Source organism: Myxine glutinosa, chromosome 8 (assembly GCF_964187855.1).
Source record: "Myxine glutinosa chromosome 8, kmMyxGlut1.1, whole genome shotgun sequence".
Classification (NCBI taxonomy): Eukaryota; Metazoa; Chordata; class Myxini; order Myxiniformes; family Myxinidae; genus Myxine; species Myxine glutinosa.
The window spans coordinates 67,391,650-67,411,800 of NC_136268.1; the positions used below are offsets into that span (position 1 = coordinate 67,391,650).

Below are 20,151 nucleotides of genomic sequence, written 5' to 3' on the forward strand. Positions count from 1 at the left end.
GAGCAAAGTCATGGAATCCATCATTGCTTCAGATATTAAATCTTTCCTCTTCTCCAATGGCTTGATCTCTGATCATCAATTTGGTTTCAGACCTGGTCACTCTACTCTGGACATGCTGCTTCTGCTTTCTCAACAATGGATGGAGGTCCTCAACGCCAAACAGGAAATTAGAGCTGTCTCCCTTGACATTTCACATGCCTTCGATACGGTCTGGCACCCTGCTCTGCTCACCAAACTCTCCTCCTTTGGTATCCATGGAATTCTCCACGCATGGCTGGCGGACTTCCTCTCTGGTTGTAGTCAACGTGTGGCCCTGAATGGGTTTCTCTCATCTCCTCTTCCTGTTCAGGCTGGAGTTCCCCAAGGTAGTGTTCTGGGCCCTGTGCTTTTTCTGGTCTTCATCAATGATCTCTCTGACTCTCTTGAAAATCCTCTCTATCTCTTTGCTGACGACTCTACTCTCTGTCGCTCCATTCCTCATCCCTCAGATCGGCAGTCTGCAGCCTCCTCACTCTCTGCAGACCTGGACAAAATCACAGACTGGTCAAACAAGTGGAACATGTCTTTCAATCCTGACAAATCTCACACTCTTACGATGTCTCTCCGAAAGGACCGACTGGACAACCCTCCCATCTACTTTCTCAACAATCCTCTCCAAGAAGTTCTGTCGCTCAAGCTTTTGGGTCTCACTATCTGCCATGATCTTTCTTGGGAAAACCACATTTCCAAGCTGGCCTCCAAAGCCAGTCGCCGACTGGGCATCCTCCGTCGTGCGAAGTCCTTCCTTGGCACACCTGAGCTCCTCACCACATACAAGGCTTTCATCCGCAGCTCAATGGAATACTGTTCCCCCCTCTGGGCTGGTGCTCCTGCCTCACACCTTGCTCGGCTTCACGCTGTTGAGGCCAAAGCTTTCAGAATCATTGGAATCTCCTGCGATGTAGTCAACACCGAGGGCCTTTCACTCACTCACCGCAGGCAGGTTGGTGGTCTTTCTGTCTTCTACCGGCTCCTCTCCGGCCTTGCTCCCCCAGCTCTCTCTGTGCTCTGTCCCCCCAATATTCCTTCAGGTCGCACAAGATCTGCCTGCAACCCTCTTATGGTTAAACTGCCAAAGTCTAGGCTCTCTGCTCACCTTCACTCTTTCAATTCCCCTTTTCTCCCGCCTCTGGAACAAACTCCCCCACTCCCTTCAATCCCACTCCTCCCTCCAGGTCTTTAAAACAGCTGTTCACCACCATCTCTTATCTTCCCCCATCGAAAACCTTGATCTTTTCTACCCCCGGTAATTCACCCCAGAGTCCTTGCAGTGTTCATATGTTTTATTCCTCTCCCACCTCCCCCCAAGTCCTCCCGATGTCCCTGCTCTCAAATGTTGTGTTTGTGTCCTTCCCCCTCTTCCCCCTCTCTTTTGTGTCCTTCCCCCTCTCTCCCCATCTTGTCTGCCGCTCCCCTTGTTTTTTGTGTTTTTTGTGTCGGTTTGTCTTTTTGTGTGATTAATGTTAGTTAGCTCTTTCACGAGCCTCGATCTTGTATACAAAAAAAAAAAAAAAAAAAAAAAAAAAAAGTGCTTCTGGAATTCCAACCCATAGGGGAGAGCATCAATCCATTGAGCGATGGATGAGGTCTTAGGCTGTGAGCAGTTCTGAGTTTTCAACGAATGTTTTGGGGCATGCTATGGAGGCCAGATCAGCACATGGTGTGGCCTATAAGTTCAAGAGACTGAACTGCTTTGTGTGGCTGACCATTTACATGGATTGATGGGATAATTCGACAAGCCTTGAGTAACCAGGTGAGACTGTTTTTCCAGGATTGAAAGACATTCGATTTATCAGACCAGCATCTCATGGATTCCAGATCAGTAGCGAGCGACGCATCTGCAGTCTGCCTGTCACAGGCATGAGGGTAATGTGCGACACAATGTGGAGCCATCTGCAGAAAGGAAGAAAGGGTTCTCAGATCATCAGTGAGATTGTTTATGTAGAACCGGACTGGACCCAACGCACTGCCTTCAGGCACTCCAGCCTCCACTAAGATGAGAGGGTTCCATTGAATGCATGAGTGGATGAAGTCAAATCCAGGAATGAAGGTGGCCTTGTGTATGCCTTGGGCAGCAAGCTTGTCAAGCAAAGCAGTATTCCAGACTGTGTGTCTTGTTCGACATTTATAATGAGAGAGATTTTGAAAGTACAGTCAATATGGCAGGGGTATGAGCGCAGGTAAGGTGGGGACAGAGCGGGATTGGGGTTAAAGACAGTAATACAGGTGAGATGGTTAGATAACAGATTGAGATAGCTGTGCTTATTAACAAATAATTAATTATTTTCTTGCTCTTTTTTGTATACAGTGTCGAGGCTCATGGTGGAGCTAAAACACAGGACAGATTTTTTTTTTTTTTGTATACAAGATCGAGGCTCGTGAAAGGGCGAACATTAATCACACAGAAAGACAAACAGACAAACCGACACATAAAACAAATAACATCGGGAGCGGTAGACAAGATGGGGAGAGAGGGGGAAGGACACAAACACAACATTTGAGAGCAGGGACCGAGAGACATGGAGACATCGAGAGATCTGTGGGAGGGAGAGGGCTTTGGGGGGAGGCATGGGAAGGGGGTGGGGGGGTGGGAGAGGTATAAAACATATGGACACTGCCAGGACTTCCAGGAAAGAAGTTGGAATTTCAAACAAGGTGGATATGGGGTGAATTAGTGGGGGTAGAAAAGATCAAGGTTTTGGATGGGGGAAGATAAGAGATGGTGGTGAACAGCTGTCTTAAAGACCTGGAGAGAGGAGTGGGATTGAAGGGAGTGTGGGAGTTTGTTCCAGAGGCGGGAGAAAAGAGGAATGAAAGAGTGAAGGTGAGCAGAGAGCCGAGATTTCGGCAGTTTAACCATCAGAGGGTTGCTGGCAGATCTTGTGCGACCTGTAGGAATATTTGGGGGACAGAGCACAGAGAGAGCTGGGGGAACAAGGCCGGAGAGGAGTCGGTAGAAGACAGAAAGACCACCTACCTGCCTGCGGTGAGTGAGTGAAAGGCCCTCAGAGATAGCTTCATCGCGGGAGATTCCAATGATTCTGAAAGCTTTGGATTCAACAGCGTGAAGCCGAGCTAGGTGTGAGGCAGGAGCACCGGCCCATAGGGGAGAACAGTATTCCATTGAGCTGCGGATGAAAGCCTTGTATGTGGTGAGGAGCTCAGGTGTGCCTAGGAAGGACTTCGCACGACGGAGGATGCCCAGTCGGCGACTGGCTTTGGAGGCCAGCTTGGAAATGTGGTTTTCCCAAGAAAGATCATGGCAGATAGTGAGACCCAAAAGCTTGAGCGACAGAACTTCTTGGACAGGATTTTTGAGAAAGTAGATGGGAGGGTTGTCCAGTCGATCTTTTCGGAGAGACATAGTAAGAGAAATCAGGGCGAAATAACGGGGCGAAAGACCAGTAGAAATAACGATCAGGGCGAAATAACGAAAAGACCAGTAGAAAAAGGAAAAGGGAGGGGGGGGGGGGGATCAACATTCCAACAGCAGGTTGTAGGGACAGATTAGAAGGAGACTTGGAGAAATACGATTTGTAGGGAGGAATGAGGTGGAGGAGGACACAGGGTATGAACAAGGTGGAGACATCCACAAACTCCCAATTACAGAAGTGAGCGGAAAAACAGGAAACTCGGAAAGCGGTTGGCTTTGGGAGGGTTAATTGGGGTAGAAAAGATCATTCTTCGAGGATGGGGGTGACCTGAGAGGTTGGCGAAGAGCTGTCTTGAAACTCTGGAGGGAAACTGAAATTGTGGGGAATAAGGATTGTGGCATGAGTCCTGTTTTCCAAGTAATTACTTCATTGGTCTCTTCTTAATTGTTAATTAGGTGTCAGGGCTTGTGGGCAGCCCTGTGATTTGGGAATTGGCTGTTGCCTTGGGGGGTGGGGGGAAGGGGATTGGAGGGGTGGTCACATCTGGGCACACCCTGTGGACAGTTGTGACGTCCATTCCCCCTGGAGTGTGACAATATGGGGTTTGAATCATGGATCACAGCATCATGAGCTCAATACTCAGATGGGAATGTCAAAAAGGTCACCCCAAATCCTAGAGTGCTTTCTTATAGAACACCATTCATAGAACATGTTCTGTCTTCCAGAACGATATAATAAAGTATTCTTGATATTGTGACTACACCTGACTAGACATAACATGAGGCAAGTGGAACATGTTTGTGCTGGTTGCAAAACTTTGGATTTTGTTTTTTTTACTGTTTTTTACTTGTTACTGAGATAACTTGTGAACTACTTTAGGTATTTCAACCATATATGACAGTTTGACACACACATGGACTCTAAAACAAAGATGAACTCATTCAATTTTGGATTGAACAGGTTATGTGCCGTTTGAAAAACATTCTGTAGACAATAACTCGAGTTATTGAGTTAGAAGCGTCTGATATTGTCCCTTTTCTACTTGTCTGTGTTTTTCTCTTTCTCTTTCTTTCTCTTTCTTTCTTTCTCTCTCTCTCTCTCTCTCTCTCTCTCTCTCTCTCTCTCTCTCTCTCTCTCTCTCTCTCTCTCTCTCTCTCAACCATTACTTACCTCAGCCACCCAAGGGAGGTTATGTTTTCACCCCTGTCTGGTTGTCTGTGGGTATGATATCTCAAAACGTTATAGATGGATTTGAGTAAATTTTGGTGGACAAGTTGGGTGGTGGTTTGTGTGCAGACATGCATATGGACTGTAAAACAGAGTCTGCTGGTTGCATCATTTATGTGGACGCGTCTGCCGCTGATGCAATGCCTCTCTATAACCAGTTATCTGGTACTCATTTTGCCGACCTCGGAAGGATGACAGACTGAGTCAATCCCACCTGGCGTTAATTTCAACAAGATTCGAACTCAGGACCTTAGGATCCCATGCCCACCACCCTAACGATTAGGCCAACACCAGGTATGACAGGTTGGGTATGCTACAAGGATATGCATCTGGATACGAGATTTCAAAAAATTTCTAAGTCATTCTTCACCATTGAGAGAAAGGGCCAAAAACGATATACTGTATAGCACAATATTTCAAAACGTTGTGGACAGGTTATGACAAAACTTGGTGAATGAGTTAGGTAGGTGACAATAACAAGCTGATTCGATTTTGGTTCAGGTCCGAATCCAGATCCGGCCTATCATTGGGATACAAAACAGAAACTGTTCAGCCCGACAGAGGTATGCTCTCTACCGAGTACCCTTCTAGTTTTTCATGGGATCTTAAATTGAGATCAGACATAACAGTGGGTTGACGTCTACCTTGGGTGGATGTATGTCCATCAACGCATCCGTATCAAATTCTACTTTATAGTTACCTCCGTCACTGAAGGTGGATGGAGGTTATGTTTTCACCCCGGTCTGTCTGTCTGTTTGTGAACAGGACATCTCAAAAAGTTATGGACGGATTCGGACGAAACCGGGTGGATAGGTTGGGTGTGTGACAAGGACAACATGAGCAGATTTTGGTGCAGATCCGAATCCTGATACGAGAGTTTTTAAAATTCCAAGTGATTCTACACCATTGACAAATGAAGCCAAAAACGACATATAGCATGATATTTTAAAAAGTTGTGGATGGGTTATGACAAAACTCCGTGGATGAGATGCTTTGACGACAAGAACAAGATTAGATTTTGTTTCAGGTCAGAATCTAGATCTGGCCTATCAGTTATATACAAAATGTAACCTCTTCAGTCTGGCGGAGGTACAGTGCATTCAGAAAGTATTCAGACCCCTTCACTTTTTTCACATTTTGTTATGTTGCAGCCTTATGCTGAAATCGTTTATATTCATTTTTTCCCTCATCAATCTACACTCAATACCCCATAATGACAAAGAGAAAACAGGATTTTAGAAAGTTTTACAAATTTATTAAAAATAAAAAACTGAAATATCACATTGACATAAGTATTCATACCCTTTGCTATGATACTTGAAATTTAGCTCAGGTGCCTCCCATTTCTCTTGATCATCTTTGAGATGTTTCTACACCTTGATTGGAGTCCACCTGTGGTAAATTCAATTGATTGGACATGATTTGGAAAGGCACACACCTGTCTATATAAGGTCTCACAGCTGACAATGCATATCAGAGCAAAAACCAAGCCATGAGGTCGAAGGAACTCCCTGCGGAGCTCAGAGACAGGATTGTGTCGAGGCACAGATCTGGGGAAGCCTAAAAAAAAACGCTGCTGCATTGAAGGTTCCAAGAGCACAGTGGCCTCCATAATTCTTAAATGGAAGAAGTTTGGAACAACCAGGACTCTTCCTCGAGCTGGCCGCCCGGCCAAACTGAGCAATCGAGGGAGAAGGGCCTTGGTAAGAGAGGTGACCAAGAACCCGATGGTCACTCTGGCTGAGCTCCAGAGATCCTGTGTGGAGATTGGAGAAACTTCCAGAAGGACAACCATCATTGCAACACCACCGATCTGGGCTTTATGGCAGAGTGGCCAGACAGAAGCCTCTCATCAGTGAAAGACACATGATAGTCCGCTTGGAGTTTGCAAAAAAGCACCTGAAGGACTCTCGCGCTGTGAGAAACAAGGTTTTGTGGTCTGATGAAACCAAGATTGCACTGTTTGGCTTCCGTCTGGCCACTCTGCCATAAAGCCCAGATCGGTGGAGTGTTGCAGTGGTGGTTGTCCTTCTGGAAGTTTCTCCCATCTCCACACAGGATCTCTGGAGCTCAGCCAGAGTGACCATCGGGTTCTTGGTCACCTCTCTTACCAAGGCCCTTCTCCCCCGATTGCTCAGTTTGGCCAAGCGGCCAGCTCTAGGAAGAGTCCTGGTTGTTCCAAACTCTTCCATTTAAGAATTATGGAGGCCACTGTGCTCTTGGGAACCTTCAATGCAGCAGAGATTTTTTTTTGTAGGCTTCTCCAGATTTGTGCCTCGACACAATCCTGTCTCTGAGCTCTGCAGGCAGTTCCTTCGACCTCATGGCTTGGTTTTTGCTCTGATATGCATTGTCAGCTGTGAGACCTGATATAGACAGGTGTGTGCCTTTCCAAATCATGTCCAATCAATTGAATTTGCCACAGGTGGACTCCAATCAAGGTGTAGAAACATCTCAAAGATGATCAAGAGAAATGGGAGGCACCTGAGCTAAATTTGAAGTATCATAGCAAAGGGTGTGAATACTTATGTCAATGTGATATTTCAGTTTTTTGTTTTTAATAAATTTGTAAAACTTTCTAGATTCCTATTTTCTCTTTGTCATTATGGGGTATTGAGTGTAGATTGATGAGGGGAAAATGAATTTAAACGATTTCAGCATAAGGCTGCAACATAACAAAATGTGAAAAAAGTGAAGGGGTCTGAATACTTTCTGAATGCACTGTATGCTCTCTACCGAGTGCCATTCTAGTTTCCATCTGTGTTGCGATATATTGTTGTTCACATGTGTAAATACAGTATTATTTTGTGGCATGTGCAGGAGCATGTACCACCACATACACATGGGATGTTGCCCCAAGAAAGCCGAATGGTGTATCGGCCGAATGAAGAGCTGGACAGGAATGTCTATGCCACCTGAATTTCCTGCCAGCCCCTCACCCTCCATCTTCTCCGAATAATTCTTACAGATAAATCCTTACAATATGTCTCCGTCACAATGGTACTTAACAAGTTTATTACAACTAATGATAATGAGCTGTCACGATGGCCTCGAGGTACGCACCTTCGCTACTAAGCTGTCTAGCCTAGTTTGAATCCTGACCTACCTATAAACTGTTATATTGATGTTTCGCAGGCTGGGCGATTCATCAATGTGTCTGTCGTTCCTCAGATGGACGTTAAAACAGGCTTCCCATCTGCCGACATTAGTTGTTGGACATTAAATATCTCACGGTGACCTTCGCGAAGAGTAGGCGAGCTATCGCCAGTACCATGGCCAGATTACAAATTCCTACCGAAACTACTTAGTCGAGCATCAGGCCTGGCCAGCCGGTTCATGAAAGACTTCTGCCAACATTCTTCCCCCAGCCAACCTCACAAGAATATGGGAATAATTGTGGTCGTTTAAGAAGAAGAAGAATACAACAAATGATAATAAAACTAGAATGTCACTCAGTAGAGTGCATACCTCTGCCAGGCTGAACAGTTTACTTTTTGTTGCCAATTGACAGGATTGTCTCGAGGTATGCACACTTGCCTCTAAGCTGTCTAGCCTGGGTTGGAAATATGACATAGCTATAAATGATCATCCTGGTGTTTTACAGGCAAGGTGATTGATTTATGTGTGTGCCCTCCGTCGGATGGATGATAAATGGGAAACCCGTCTGACAGCATCATTTCTGGATGTTAAAGATCCCATGGTGTCCTTTGCAAAGAGTAGGCGAGATATCATCGGCACCATGAACGAATTCCAAGTCGCTGCACCTAACCAGCAGAGGGAGCTTTTATGGCTAAGGATGTGGCACACCTGCATCAATGGCACAACCATGCTCTCAGCCAATGTGCTGCATAAAAACGAGAGTCCACTGACAGACCAGATCTGCATCCGGACATTAACAAAAATCGAATCCGCTTGTTCTTGTCACCTACCCAACTCATCCACCAAGTTTCGTCCGAATCCGTGCGCAACATTTTGAAATATAGTGCTACACAGCATATCGATTTTTTGGGGTTTTGTTTTTAAGCCTGGTGTTGGCTTAGCGGTTAGGGTGCCGGCTTGGGATCCCAGGATTCTGGGTTCATAATCCTCGTCGATTGTTGAATTAATGCCAGGAGGGTTGACTCAGCCTGTCATCCTTCCGAGGTCGGCAAATTGAGTACCAGTTCACTGGTAATTCCGTGTGTGTCGCAAGAGGCGACCAACAGGGTCGGTGGCAGGAAGAGCATCCGGCCATAAAACATTGCTTCAAAAAGGGGACCAGGGTGCCCGAAAAGGCCTAACCCCTGCTCTGCGGGGAAAATGGCCTCGAAAGGTGGTTCGACAGGATGTCGTTTTTGGACCTATCTCTTAATAGTGGTTAAAAATCACTTTTAAAATTCTCAGATCCGGATCCCGATCTTTCTCAAAATCAAATCGATTTATCCTAACACACCCAACGTATCCATCAAGTTTCGTCCGAGTTGGTCTATAACTTCTTTAGTTATCCTTCTGACAGACAGACAGGGGCGAAAACATAACCTCTGTCCACCTTTGTGTTAGGTAATGAATAAGACAATGATTCTCAGCACAGTATTACTGATTACATACAACTGCACAATGACAAGAACAGGGCACAGGAGCATTAGCCTTCGGGATGGAGGGGTTAAGGGGGGGGGGGGGGGGGGCGGAGCGTGGAGCACTCGTTTAGAAAGTGGGAATAACATTAGCTTTAAAGGTAGGATTAGTATATATTATATATTTAAATACAATGTACACACACACACGGAGGTGGATACTTTGAGACCTGAGAGGGCTCCGTTATTTTATTGACAAAGAGAAGTCTGTTTTCTACAATTGGATATTTTTCTCAATACAACGTCTTTGGAGGTTGACAAGTCAACCTTCTGAAATCCTCATACGGAGATAACAACCAACAAGAGGCACAAAGCCGATGCTGTGTGTTGTAATGTACTAGGGCATGCCCGTACTATATATAAGCTAGGACGTGCCCGTACGTGGGTGCCCGTTCCTTGCCAAAAAAAAAAAAAAAAAAAATTGTGTAGGGGTGTGTGTGTGTAAACATCCTAGGGCGTGCCCGTACGTGGGTGCAAAAAAACATGCGTGCAAACAACAACAACAAAAAAAAACTTTGAAACCACGTGGCAGTAACGACCACAGAACCCCCCCCCCCTCTATTTACATGAATGGTTTGGTCCATTCGCAACGACCACAGAACCCCCCCCCCCCTCTATTTACATGCAATGGTTTGGTCCATTCGCAACGCCAAAGCGAACGGCGAACGGCTAAATCGCCATAGCTCGGTAAGTACTTGTCCGATTAATTTCAAACCTTGAAAAGGCACATCCTCGGGTCCCCAGCAATATACCTGGCAAGTTTAAAGTATATCGGACCCGTGGTTGTCGAGAAACAGCGGTCACAGACAAACAAACAAATGTACAAACGTACAAACAAACAAACACACAGAGATTACTGGAATTATAGATAGATTGTTCTTTAAACGTACTGTGTGATACAGAATAGTGTTTCATCGCATATTTTATTTAACCTTTCTTTTTCATGTGTGCTTATTCTATCACAGTGCACATCATGAAGCAAGAAGAGAATGAAGTGATCCCCCAAAGTTTCGAAGAAAATGAGATATTATCTGAAAAATTTAATCGGAGGAGAACTTCATTCCAGAATGTTACGCCATTTCATGTTGAAAGTCACCTGCAATCGGGTTGCTCACCCTTGAGAGCAGTTTGGAAACCTCAGCTCAAAGCTTCTTATAGTAAAAGTATATTGAGAAGTAAACCTGTGCCTTGTTCACTTCCTTCTGAGACGTTAAGGTGGAAATGGTTTTCACCTACAAAACAAGCAAAAATGTCCTTCCTTAAAAACATGTTAATACTAATCTCAAAAGGAACGCCTTGTGAACTGGTGTTAAGTGACCAATATTCAGCAGGCTTACTCTCCGTATTAGGCAATGTGAATCGATCAGGAGATGAAGATGTTGAAGTGTATCGGCCGGATGGACCGAGCATGAAAATTGCACAAATCTTATCGATAATGTATGACACAAATGAGAATAATTGTAACAATTGTTCAACTAAAGACCAACATATGAACATTGCTGAACAAGAATGTGCTATTTCAAAACCCACTAAACAAGTCCGCCAAGAATTTGCATTTTCCACTTACAAACAACTCATTCACCTGTCACAAAAAGCATTCAAAATATTGAAGATCCTTCAGATTTCTTCAGAAGCGTCATCACGCAGCATCACATGTGACGGCATGCTTTCACTTTCTGCACACGAAGAATGGGATTCTTTACATAATGGCAGTGCAAATCATCCAAAACCCATCTTGCCACCGATTGCAGGGTCGATTTGCAGTGAGCATACCGTTTCAAGTACTTCCATTACAAATGGTTCAGGTGAGGAACAGCACGATGTCTTTGATGTATTATGTCAAGGTTACTCCAATGCCAAACATGCAAAACAAATAATTCCGTTATCTGAATCAGTTTCCAGTGACGCAAAAAATATCAACTTGTATTTTGAGCTGCCAAGTGCCATTGAACCCACCAATACTCATAACGCCGACGGTGTGCATCCTTCCACAAACAATGACATTTCTGCAGAAATTATGCTAGAATCAAACGTTTCAAATGTTGATCGTTATTTCATCGACAACGACAAGTCTGTTTTCTACAATAGGAATATGTTGCTCAATACAACGTCTTTGGAGGTTGACAAGTCAATCAGCATTCAAGATAAATCTTTTCCTCTATCATATAATGAATTGGATTTGCCTGTAGCTCGTTTCCAACATGTGCCACCCAAATATATTCATTCACACGTGACAAATCCCATGTTTGGCCTTGATGTCTTCGAGAAAAGGTATTGGATAAACGAACTAGAAACGATGTCGGAACAATTTCAGACAAACATCCATTTCCATGATCTTTTAACAGAATGTCTTCGTCATGAAATTGTGGATATACCAAACATCACAAGCCCACATATTGACGACAGTAAGAATGGCAGAACAATGCCAATAAAAAAAACATCTGATGAAAAGGCTGAAGATCCGAATGGTAATTCCATGGTAAATGTTCTGAGGACTTCCGAAGACAAGACAGATTTGAGGGGAGGCACGACATCATCAGTTGATGGGAGTAATGAAGACGTAATGCAATGCGAAAACGTGTTCCATGGTGAAGCCTATATTAATTTATTAAAAACAGACAACCATGGAGATTGCATCCAAGCTTTACATGATGCGAATTCTGAAAACAGAACATCTTCTGCAGTCGGAAGGGTAATACAAAGTGGTGTATTGGCATGCATTGCTACATATGTTCAAAATAACAAACGCAAGCAATTGGCCCAGGAGCAAGTAAAAAAGAATTCAAAGAGTTTCCATGAACTAATACAAAAATGTTCAAATGCTGGGATAGAATCACAAAACAAGCAGGAAACAGCTCCTGAAAATGTCTCTTGCATGCAGGGCGACCGTTCAACAAGCATCGTCTTGCAATCACTCCAATTGCACATTTCTCCGAATTGTCGCAAGAGCGCAAATCTTCACGCATCACCCAATAAAACGTGCGAAAAAGAATGCACCGACACTGTAGAAGCCAACCACATAAAGTGCGATAAGGAATTAGAGCAGGTCTTGACTCAACCCCCCTCTATTCAGCCCCTGTCGTGTTCCATGAAAGGCGTTCACGATTTAATCAATACACAGTTTCCTACTTACAATCGTCATGATGGAAATGAGGAAGAGATCGCCTTGTATGAAAATCAATGCAGGGACCTTCAAATGCCAACGAGGAGTGAAAGTGCAAACGATTTGAGCTTTGAAAAATTAACTTGTATCAAATATCAACAACCTCAAGCACCTAAAACAGTTGAAGCCTGTGAAAAGAAAGATGATGCAATGGTAGGTTTACAAACGACAAGCTGTGAAAGTAATTCATCCTCTCACACGAACGAGAATGAAATACCGGACAAACAAAAACTCATTGCTGCTGAAGCCAAAACACTTACTGCTGTCAATTGGACTCGATCCTTACCTGGTTACCAGCTTGTTTCTGCAGAACCATCAAATTACATCTCTGAGATGTCCGCTCCTTTGCTGACCATCGATGGTGACCGTCCTTCTCGAGGTCTGGAAAATGAGAAATGGGTCAAGAAGGTAGAAGGACCAAGTGCAGTGGTTCTGGAAAAGTTTGCCCTCGTTCTTGATGAACTTTGTCATTTTCACAAGACCAGTGAGGAGATGGAGCTGGAACGAAGTGAAAAAGAAAAGGTATTCATAGCAGGTCGCCAGATGCAATTAGGCGTTGGTAGCCCACGGAAGATTGATAACAATATTGATACGGGGGAGTTCTCCCAATCTAAAGAGGATGATTCAACGGGGGAGGCTAAGCTCGCAACAATGCGAGCAGTTCATGATGCAGAAAGTCACACCTGGAAACCACGACAAAAAGGTATACTATATTTTTATTTCCACATGGCCAAATTTTTTAAATATAACATATGCTATCCTGCCAGCCCCTACTTTTTTCTTCTTTTTTTGTATACAGGATCGAGGCTCGTGAAAGAGCTAACATTTATCACACAAAAAAGGTAATGGTGAAAAAGGTAAAAAAAGGTTAAAAGGTTTTTTTTTAAAGGTAAAAAAAAAAAAAAAAAAAAAAAAAAAAAAAAAAAAAAAGGTTAAAAAGGTACTTTAAAGGTAATGGTGCTGGCAGGATAGCTTCGAGCTATGTGCATCCACCTATGATTTGTATTGTATCCGTTCGAATCTCGATCCAGCTATAAACTGTCATCCCGGTGTTCAAGGCAGGGCAAGGTATCGATGTATGCCCTGTCCATAGGAAGGACATTAAGCCCGATGACCTGTCTGCCAGCACTGGATATTGGTGGATATATTAAAGATCCCACGGTATGCTTAGTGAAGAGTAGGCGAGTTATCGCTGGCACACTGAACAATTTTACAAATTCCTGCTAAAATCGCTTTCATCCATTAAAATGTCAGGCCTGGCCAAACGGTTTGTGAAAGACTTGCCAAAACCTTCTCCGGCCGACCCCAAAAGGAAGGTGGAATTAACAGAGGCCATTAACGAAGTAGTAGTAATAGAAGTAATAATGCCATTACCTTTAAAATATGAGTGAATCATATGTGAGCCCGTTTTCTGCCACCAAGCCCTACACCCTTGCAATGACCATTTTGTATCAGTTGGGGGTGGTAGTAATGCATCAAAACATTGACTGAGCATACATACCGTTTCAGAATCGCCTGTGGGACAATCTTGGAGGCCCGCCTTTACTTCCAAGTCATTGGAAACAGTAGAGATGCATCTTGATGGCGGTGAGTATGATCAAGGATGCAATACATAGTCAAAGTCAATACATCTGACATGAAATGGATTGGCATGCTTAATGGTCCTCTGACTAGCAGGTGAGCACATTGCTCATTATACTGAGATCTTAGGTTCAAATCAGTATGTTGAGTGTAATATGTTGAGTTGTCCATTGGGTTGGCAGGATGGCATATAGAAGTATGCACACTCACCTCTCAGCTGTCTAATCTTGGTTCAAATCTCGGCCCAGATATAAACTGCCATCCCAGTGTTTCACAGGCAGGATGATTCATCAATGTGTGTGCCGTCCCTTGGATGGAACTTAAATTCTGGGTGTCCCATCTGCAGGTATGAGTTGGTGGATGTTAAAGATCCCACGTTGTCCTTCGTGAGGAGTAGGCGAGCAATTGCTGGCATCATGGACAAATTACAAATTCATTCCGGTTCAGGATTTGTCCATGTGGTTGGTCGAATCTGCAGCTGTTGCTTCCACCTCAAATCCATCTACAAGGTTTTCATCCGCAGATTGATGGAGTACTGCATTCCCTGGGCTGGTTCCCCTGTCTCACATCTTTCTGGCGCCATGGACGCCAAGGCCTGTAAGGTTATTGGAATCTCCCGCGATGAAGCTGAGTCTATGGGTTAATTACTTTGCCATTGCAGATAGGTCATTGGTCCTTTGTCTTCCACCACATCCTCCTTGGTCTTGCAATCGTTGCTCTTTCCATACATTAGCTTCCTGACCCCTCCCAGGTTTCTGCAGGGCTCATACGTTCCACCACCAACCCCCTTCTGGTGAAACTACCTAAATCCAGGATCACTGCTGACCTCCACTCATTCGTTCCTCTTTTTTTCCTTCCTGTTGAACCAACTTCCACATCCTCTTCAATCTCACTCATCCCTCCAGGTCTTCAAGACAGCTGTTCACCACAACTCAGATCGTCCCCAATCCAAAACCATGATCTTTCCTACCCTCGTTAACCCTCCCCCCTCTGCCCCCCACGACCCCCAGCCCAATCCCTCATTCCAAATATTTACAGTTTTCACTCCCCGTGCATCCTCTCCCCCACATTCCTCCCCACACCCATTGCTATCTTAGCCTTGGCTCTGGATGTTGGTGATTCCCCCCTCTCTCTGCTGTTCCTTTTATCCTGCTGTGTCCTGCTCCGTTCAGTATACTTGGACTAGCTCTTCCACGAGCCTCGACTATGTATACCAAAAAAAAAACACTTTGGGCTAAATTTCTCTCTCACTAGAGAATTATCATGTCATTCTAGTTGCAAATGGCAGTGCATTTTGCGCGTGGTTGTTAACGAGGTAGTTTATTACATCGGTGTTAAAAACAATAGTGAGAAATTTTGGTTGTGTTGTTTACATCATCAGACCGTTATGCATCTATAAGTCATAAGGAAAGATGAGAACACCAACCCGTTATAGAGCTATATAACAAAGTGATCTTGAGAACAAGCAGGTTGTTTTGTTTTGTGCTCCCGCTCTTACATATTTGCATAAGTGCATAATATGTAAACATATTGACATATTATGCACTTGTGAGTGTAAAGAAGTATCCAGAGCATGTAACACGACTTACACCACTTAACCCATAGAAAAATAAAACTTTTTAGTCTTTGTTGGGGAGCGGAGGGGGGAGGGTTAACGAGGGTAGGAAAGATCATGGTTTTGGATTGGGGACGATCTGAGTTGTGGTGAACAGTTATCACACGCCTAAGAGGGGATGGAGGTGGAGGTGTGACAAGGTGGGGGATAGGGTATTCGGACCACACTTTCTTTTCAACGTTCAATTGTAAATCCAGAATTAAAAGAGCTGAAGAAGTGAAACCAGACACAACAGCAGATGCTACTCCTGAAAAGATAGACTTCACCTGCATCCTTATCATCACATCATGAAGGAAATATTCCTTTACAGGCATCCGGTTAGCCTCATTCCTTTATTCCACTCGGATGCAACATAATAGCACCAGCTGTGAATCGAACCAGCCACCGGGCCCGAAACACTGGTATAAAAAGCATGTTTGTTCCACTTCATTAACAAATGCTTAACACTGGGCCTTTGGGCTGTTCCTTCAACAGGTGTCTCGGGAGTGAAAGAATTCCAAAGAGTGGTTCCTTTGAAGACCTGCAAACGACCCATCAGACTCGGCCTGTCCCGGAAAGCTAAGATTGCTAAACTACATTCTTATTTGTGTTAAAAAAGTGAAAAGGTGTTTTGGGTTGAACAAGTAGCCTTGAAACTTGTGGTTTATTGTGTGTGTGTTGTAAATGTTTTGCCGTTTACTAGTTAAACGTTTGTACGGAATGCATTCATGTTTTTTCTGCTTCATTCCAGGTTGTTCTGCAACATAGTGTTTACAAATGTGCAATTTCCTATCATTTGTTCAATCTGAATTTTTCATTTGGTTTGTTAAATTCATTTAATACAGTAAATCCTCAACAACTGCTTCCACTGTGTGGTTCAATTACAAGCGGTATACCTGGTGTACAGGTGCAGTTTTCTCATAAACTGTACACCTTGGGTACAGGTGCATTATTCTCGTAAGCGGTATTGTTACGTGCTCCTCCCCAAACCCCGGTCACGGTGTACCTCCGAGCCCCGAGAGGAGTCACGGCAGAAAGATGTGTTATTCTGTATGTCAAAGATCAATGGTGAAACCACACCAATTGTTACCAACAAACAAGTATTGTATTAAGATCACACAAGAATAACAGTACAACAACAATAGTAATCAATTGTACAACCAATATATATTTCCTATGATGGTACCATCAGGTTCGTACAATATAACTCACTGTGCTCCAAGTGGGTGAAAAGTAGAACATCCCCAATGTCTCTATTCCGGCATCAAGCCAAAGTCGATCCGCTCCAGCGATCATCAGAACGATGTCTAATCGAGATCAGAATCCCGTTCGGATGACAGTCACAGTCACGCGGCCAAAGCTGCGCAAGGGTGCCCTCAAGGCGACTGGGAAATCACACCCTCGGGTATGGACGCTCCACGGCTCCCAAACGGCGAACCGCAGATTTCCCACTCAAAAGCCACGTAACACACACACACACCAGATTCACGTCTGAATGCAGTGACAATGGTTAAAGCGAAGTGAAAACCTTGAGCGAAGCGCAAAGCGCACGAGTCAAAATGGCCGACGGCCCGTTCTCGATGCATAACGGCACTACGATGATTCTCCTCGGAATCAACCGCAAAACCTGACACGCAGGTTGATGTGTCACAGCGATAACAACTCTGTCGCAGGAATCCCTTTCCCGGGTAACCCAAAGTTCACTTGTGACTCTCGTTCGCCAATCGTTTGCTCCAGACCTCGAAGCAGCTGGGCTTCTTGTCTGACTCACTCGCTCCGCCTTCTCTTCCTCTTCTTCCTCTTTGTCGTCGTCCGGTTCCGGTTTCATTTAAAACATTAACTTTTTTACCTTTTGCAAATAGTAATCTCTAACTCCCTTAAACGACAACAATAATAGTACATGGAATCAAAAATGTTTACAGTGGATGAAAACCACAACAACGGAAGTGACGAATCCGTAACACTTTCCCCCCCTCAAGAAAGAAAGTTTGAACATAGTGAAAACTTTCTTTGCAGGCAAAAACTCTTTTAACAAACAAAGGTAAAACTCACACCCAAATTATCAATTCACGTGAGCAACAATAATTAATATTCCCCAAAATAAAGCAACTAAACTTCCAAACAACCTACAGAAATTTCCAACGTTAGTTCACTCTGGACAAAGCATCAGCAATGACATTGTCCCTGCCCTTTACATGCTCAATTTCCAAGTTGAACTCCTGCAAAGCCAAACTCCATCTCATCAACCTCTGGTTTTTATTTTTCATTTTTTGAATGAAGGTTAATGGGTTGTGATCAGTGAAGACTTTTATAGGAAAGGTAGTAGTTCCCAGATACACCTCATAATGCTGAAGCGCTAGCAGGAGTGCAAGGGTCTCTTTTTCCACAGTGGCATAATTTGCCTGATGTTTGTTAAACTTTCTGGAGTAGCAGCACACCGGGTGATCCACTCCATCCTCATCTTCCTGTAATAGCACTGCCCCAGCCCCCACATCACTTGCATCAATGGCCAACTTGAAAGGTGCTTGAAAATCCGGGGCTGCTAGGACAGGAGAGCTCATTAATATTGCTTTGACGTGGGCAAAGGTAGCCTGAAATTTGTCATCCCAAACAAACTTGGTCTCTTTCCTCAGCAAATTCGTTAAAGGGGCTACCACATCAGAAAAATTCCTGCAGAACCGCCGGTACCAACCAACCATACCCAAGAATTTCATAAGCTCCTTCTTCCCTTTTGGAACTTGGAAGCGATCAATGGCTTCTATCTTGGCTGTCACCGGTTGCACCTGACCCTGACCTACTACATGGCCTAGGAACACCACCTGTGCCTTTAGAAACTCACTCTTAGATAAGTTGATGGTCAACCCTGCCTCGGTCAGTTTCTTGAAAAATGCCTGAATTTGTTTAATATGATCTTCCATGGTCATAGTGTGGATGATGACATCATCCAGATAAGCCTCCACCCCCTCAAGGTCTGCAATAAGCTTATTAATCAGCCGTTGAAATGTAGCAGGCCCGTTTTTCAATCCAAAGGGAAGAACCTTTTACTGATACAACCCATTTGGTGTGACTAAAGCCGAGATTTCCTTGGCTCTATCAGTAAGAGGAATCTGCCAATACCCTTTCAGCAAGTCAAACTTAGTTACAAATTTAGCTGGGCCTATTCTATCAATACAGTCATCAATCCTCGGGATGGGATATGAGTCGGTCTTGGTCACTGCATTAACCCGTTTTAAATCCGTACAACAGCGAAAACTGCCAACGGGTTTTGGAACCAACACACATGGTGAGCTCCATTCACTGCTGCTTGGTTCGATGATGTCATTCTCCAACATATACTGAACCTCCTTCCGAAGATACTCCATCTTCACAGGGTTCATCCGATAGGGGTGTTGCTTCACAGGAGTGGCTTCCCCCACCTCAATATCATGATATACCAGGTCAATACGACCAGGTACATCTGTGAACAAATGTGCAAATTCAAAGATTAGGCTGCATAGTTGTCCTTGTTGTTCCCTTGTCAAATGACCTAATTTCTCATCTAAATGACTCAACACTTCTGTGTTCGTCAATCTGGGACAAGCCTGGTCATCAAAGTTATCAAACTTCACATTGGCCTCAACCTCTGGATTCTCTTGCACCTCGACTGTCGGCACGACAGGTGAGACAGGAACCATTTCTTCCAAAGGCATCCTCTCATAATATTTCTTCAGTCGGTTGACATGACACAGCTGCCGCTTTTTCCGTCGGTCGGGAGTTGTCACCACATAATCTGTTTCATTAACCCTCCTTTCGATTGCATAGGGACCAAAATATCTAGCCTGTAGTGGCTGACCTGAAACAGGAAGCAACACTAACACTCGGTCCTCAGGATCGAAATTTCTTATCTGAGATTTTTTGTCATGTCTCACTTTCATTTTATCCTGTGTCGCTTTCAAGTTTCTTCTCGCAACTTCACAAGCCTTTGCCAATCTGTGTCTAACCGTTGACACATACTCTACCACTGTTGACTGTGACTCCTCCTGTAGCCACTGTTCTTTCACCAATTTCAACGGTCCTCACACTGCGTGTCCAAACACAAGTTCAAAAGGACTGAACCCCAATGACTCCTGAACAGATTCCCTTGTAGCAAACAACAATAAGGGTATTCCTTCATCCCAATCCTTGTCACATTCAAAACAATACGTTCTGATCATATTCTTCAATGTCTGGTGAAACCTTTCCAAGGCCCCTTGGCTCTCGGGATGGTAAGTACTTGATCTTACTTGCTCCACTCCCAACAGGTGTACCACTTGCTGAAAAAGTGTTGACCTGAAATTGGAACCCTGATCAGACTGGATGACATTAGGTAGGCCAACCAAAGTGAAAAATTTAATCAAGGCCTTCGCAATAACTGTCGCAGTAATTTTTCTAAGAGGCACTGCCTCTGTAAACCTTGTGGAAGCGCACATGATGGTCAACAAATACTGATGTCCAGCCTTAGTTTTAGGGAAAGGGCCTACACAGTCAATAATGACATGGCTGAATGGCTCTTCAAAAGCTGGAATTGGTTTTAAAGGTGCG

The 20,151-nt window shown here is 44.2% G+C and overlaps 1 protein-coding gene across 1 annotated transcript in view; it reads left to right on the forward strand.

Annotated features, from left to right (window-relative positions):
- The window catches only part of RAD51AP2 (RAD51 associated protein 2), a 53,009-nt gene extending 36,481 nt beyond the window's left edge, over positions 1 to 16,528 (forward strand). The window contains exons 5-7 of the mRNA XM_068124599.2: positions 10,219 to 13,119; positions 13,926 to 14,003; positions 16,087 to 16,528. Coding sequence (XP_067980700.2) covers positions 10,219 to 13,119; positions 13,926 to 14,003; positions 16,087 to 16,205 — 3,098 coding nt within the window. The 3' untranslated portion in view covers positions 16,206 to 16,528. The remainder of the gene's footprint in view (positions 1 to 10,218; positions 13,120 to 13,925; positions 14,004 to 16,086) is intronic.
- The last annotated feature ends 3,623 nt before the right edge of the window (positions 16,529 to 20,151 follow it).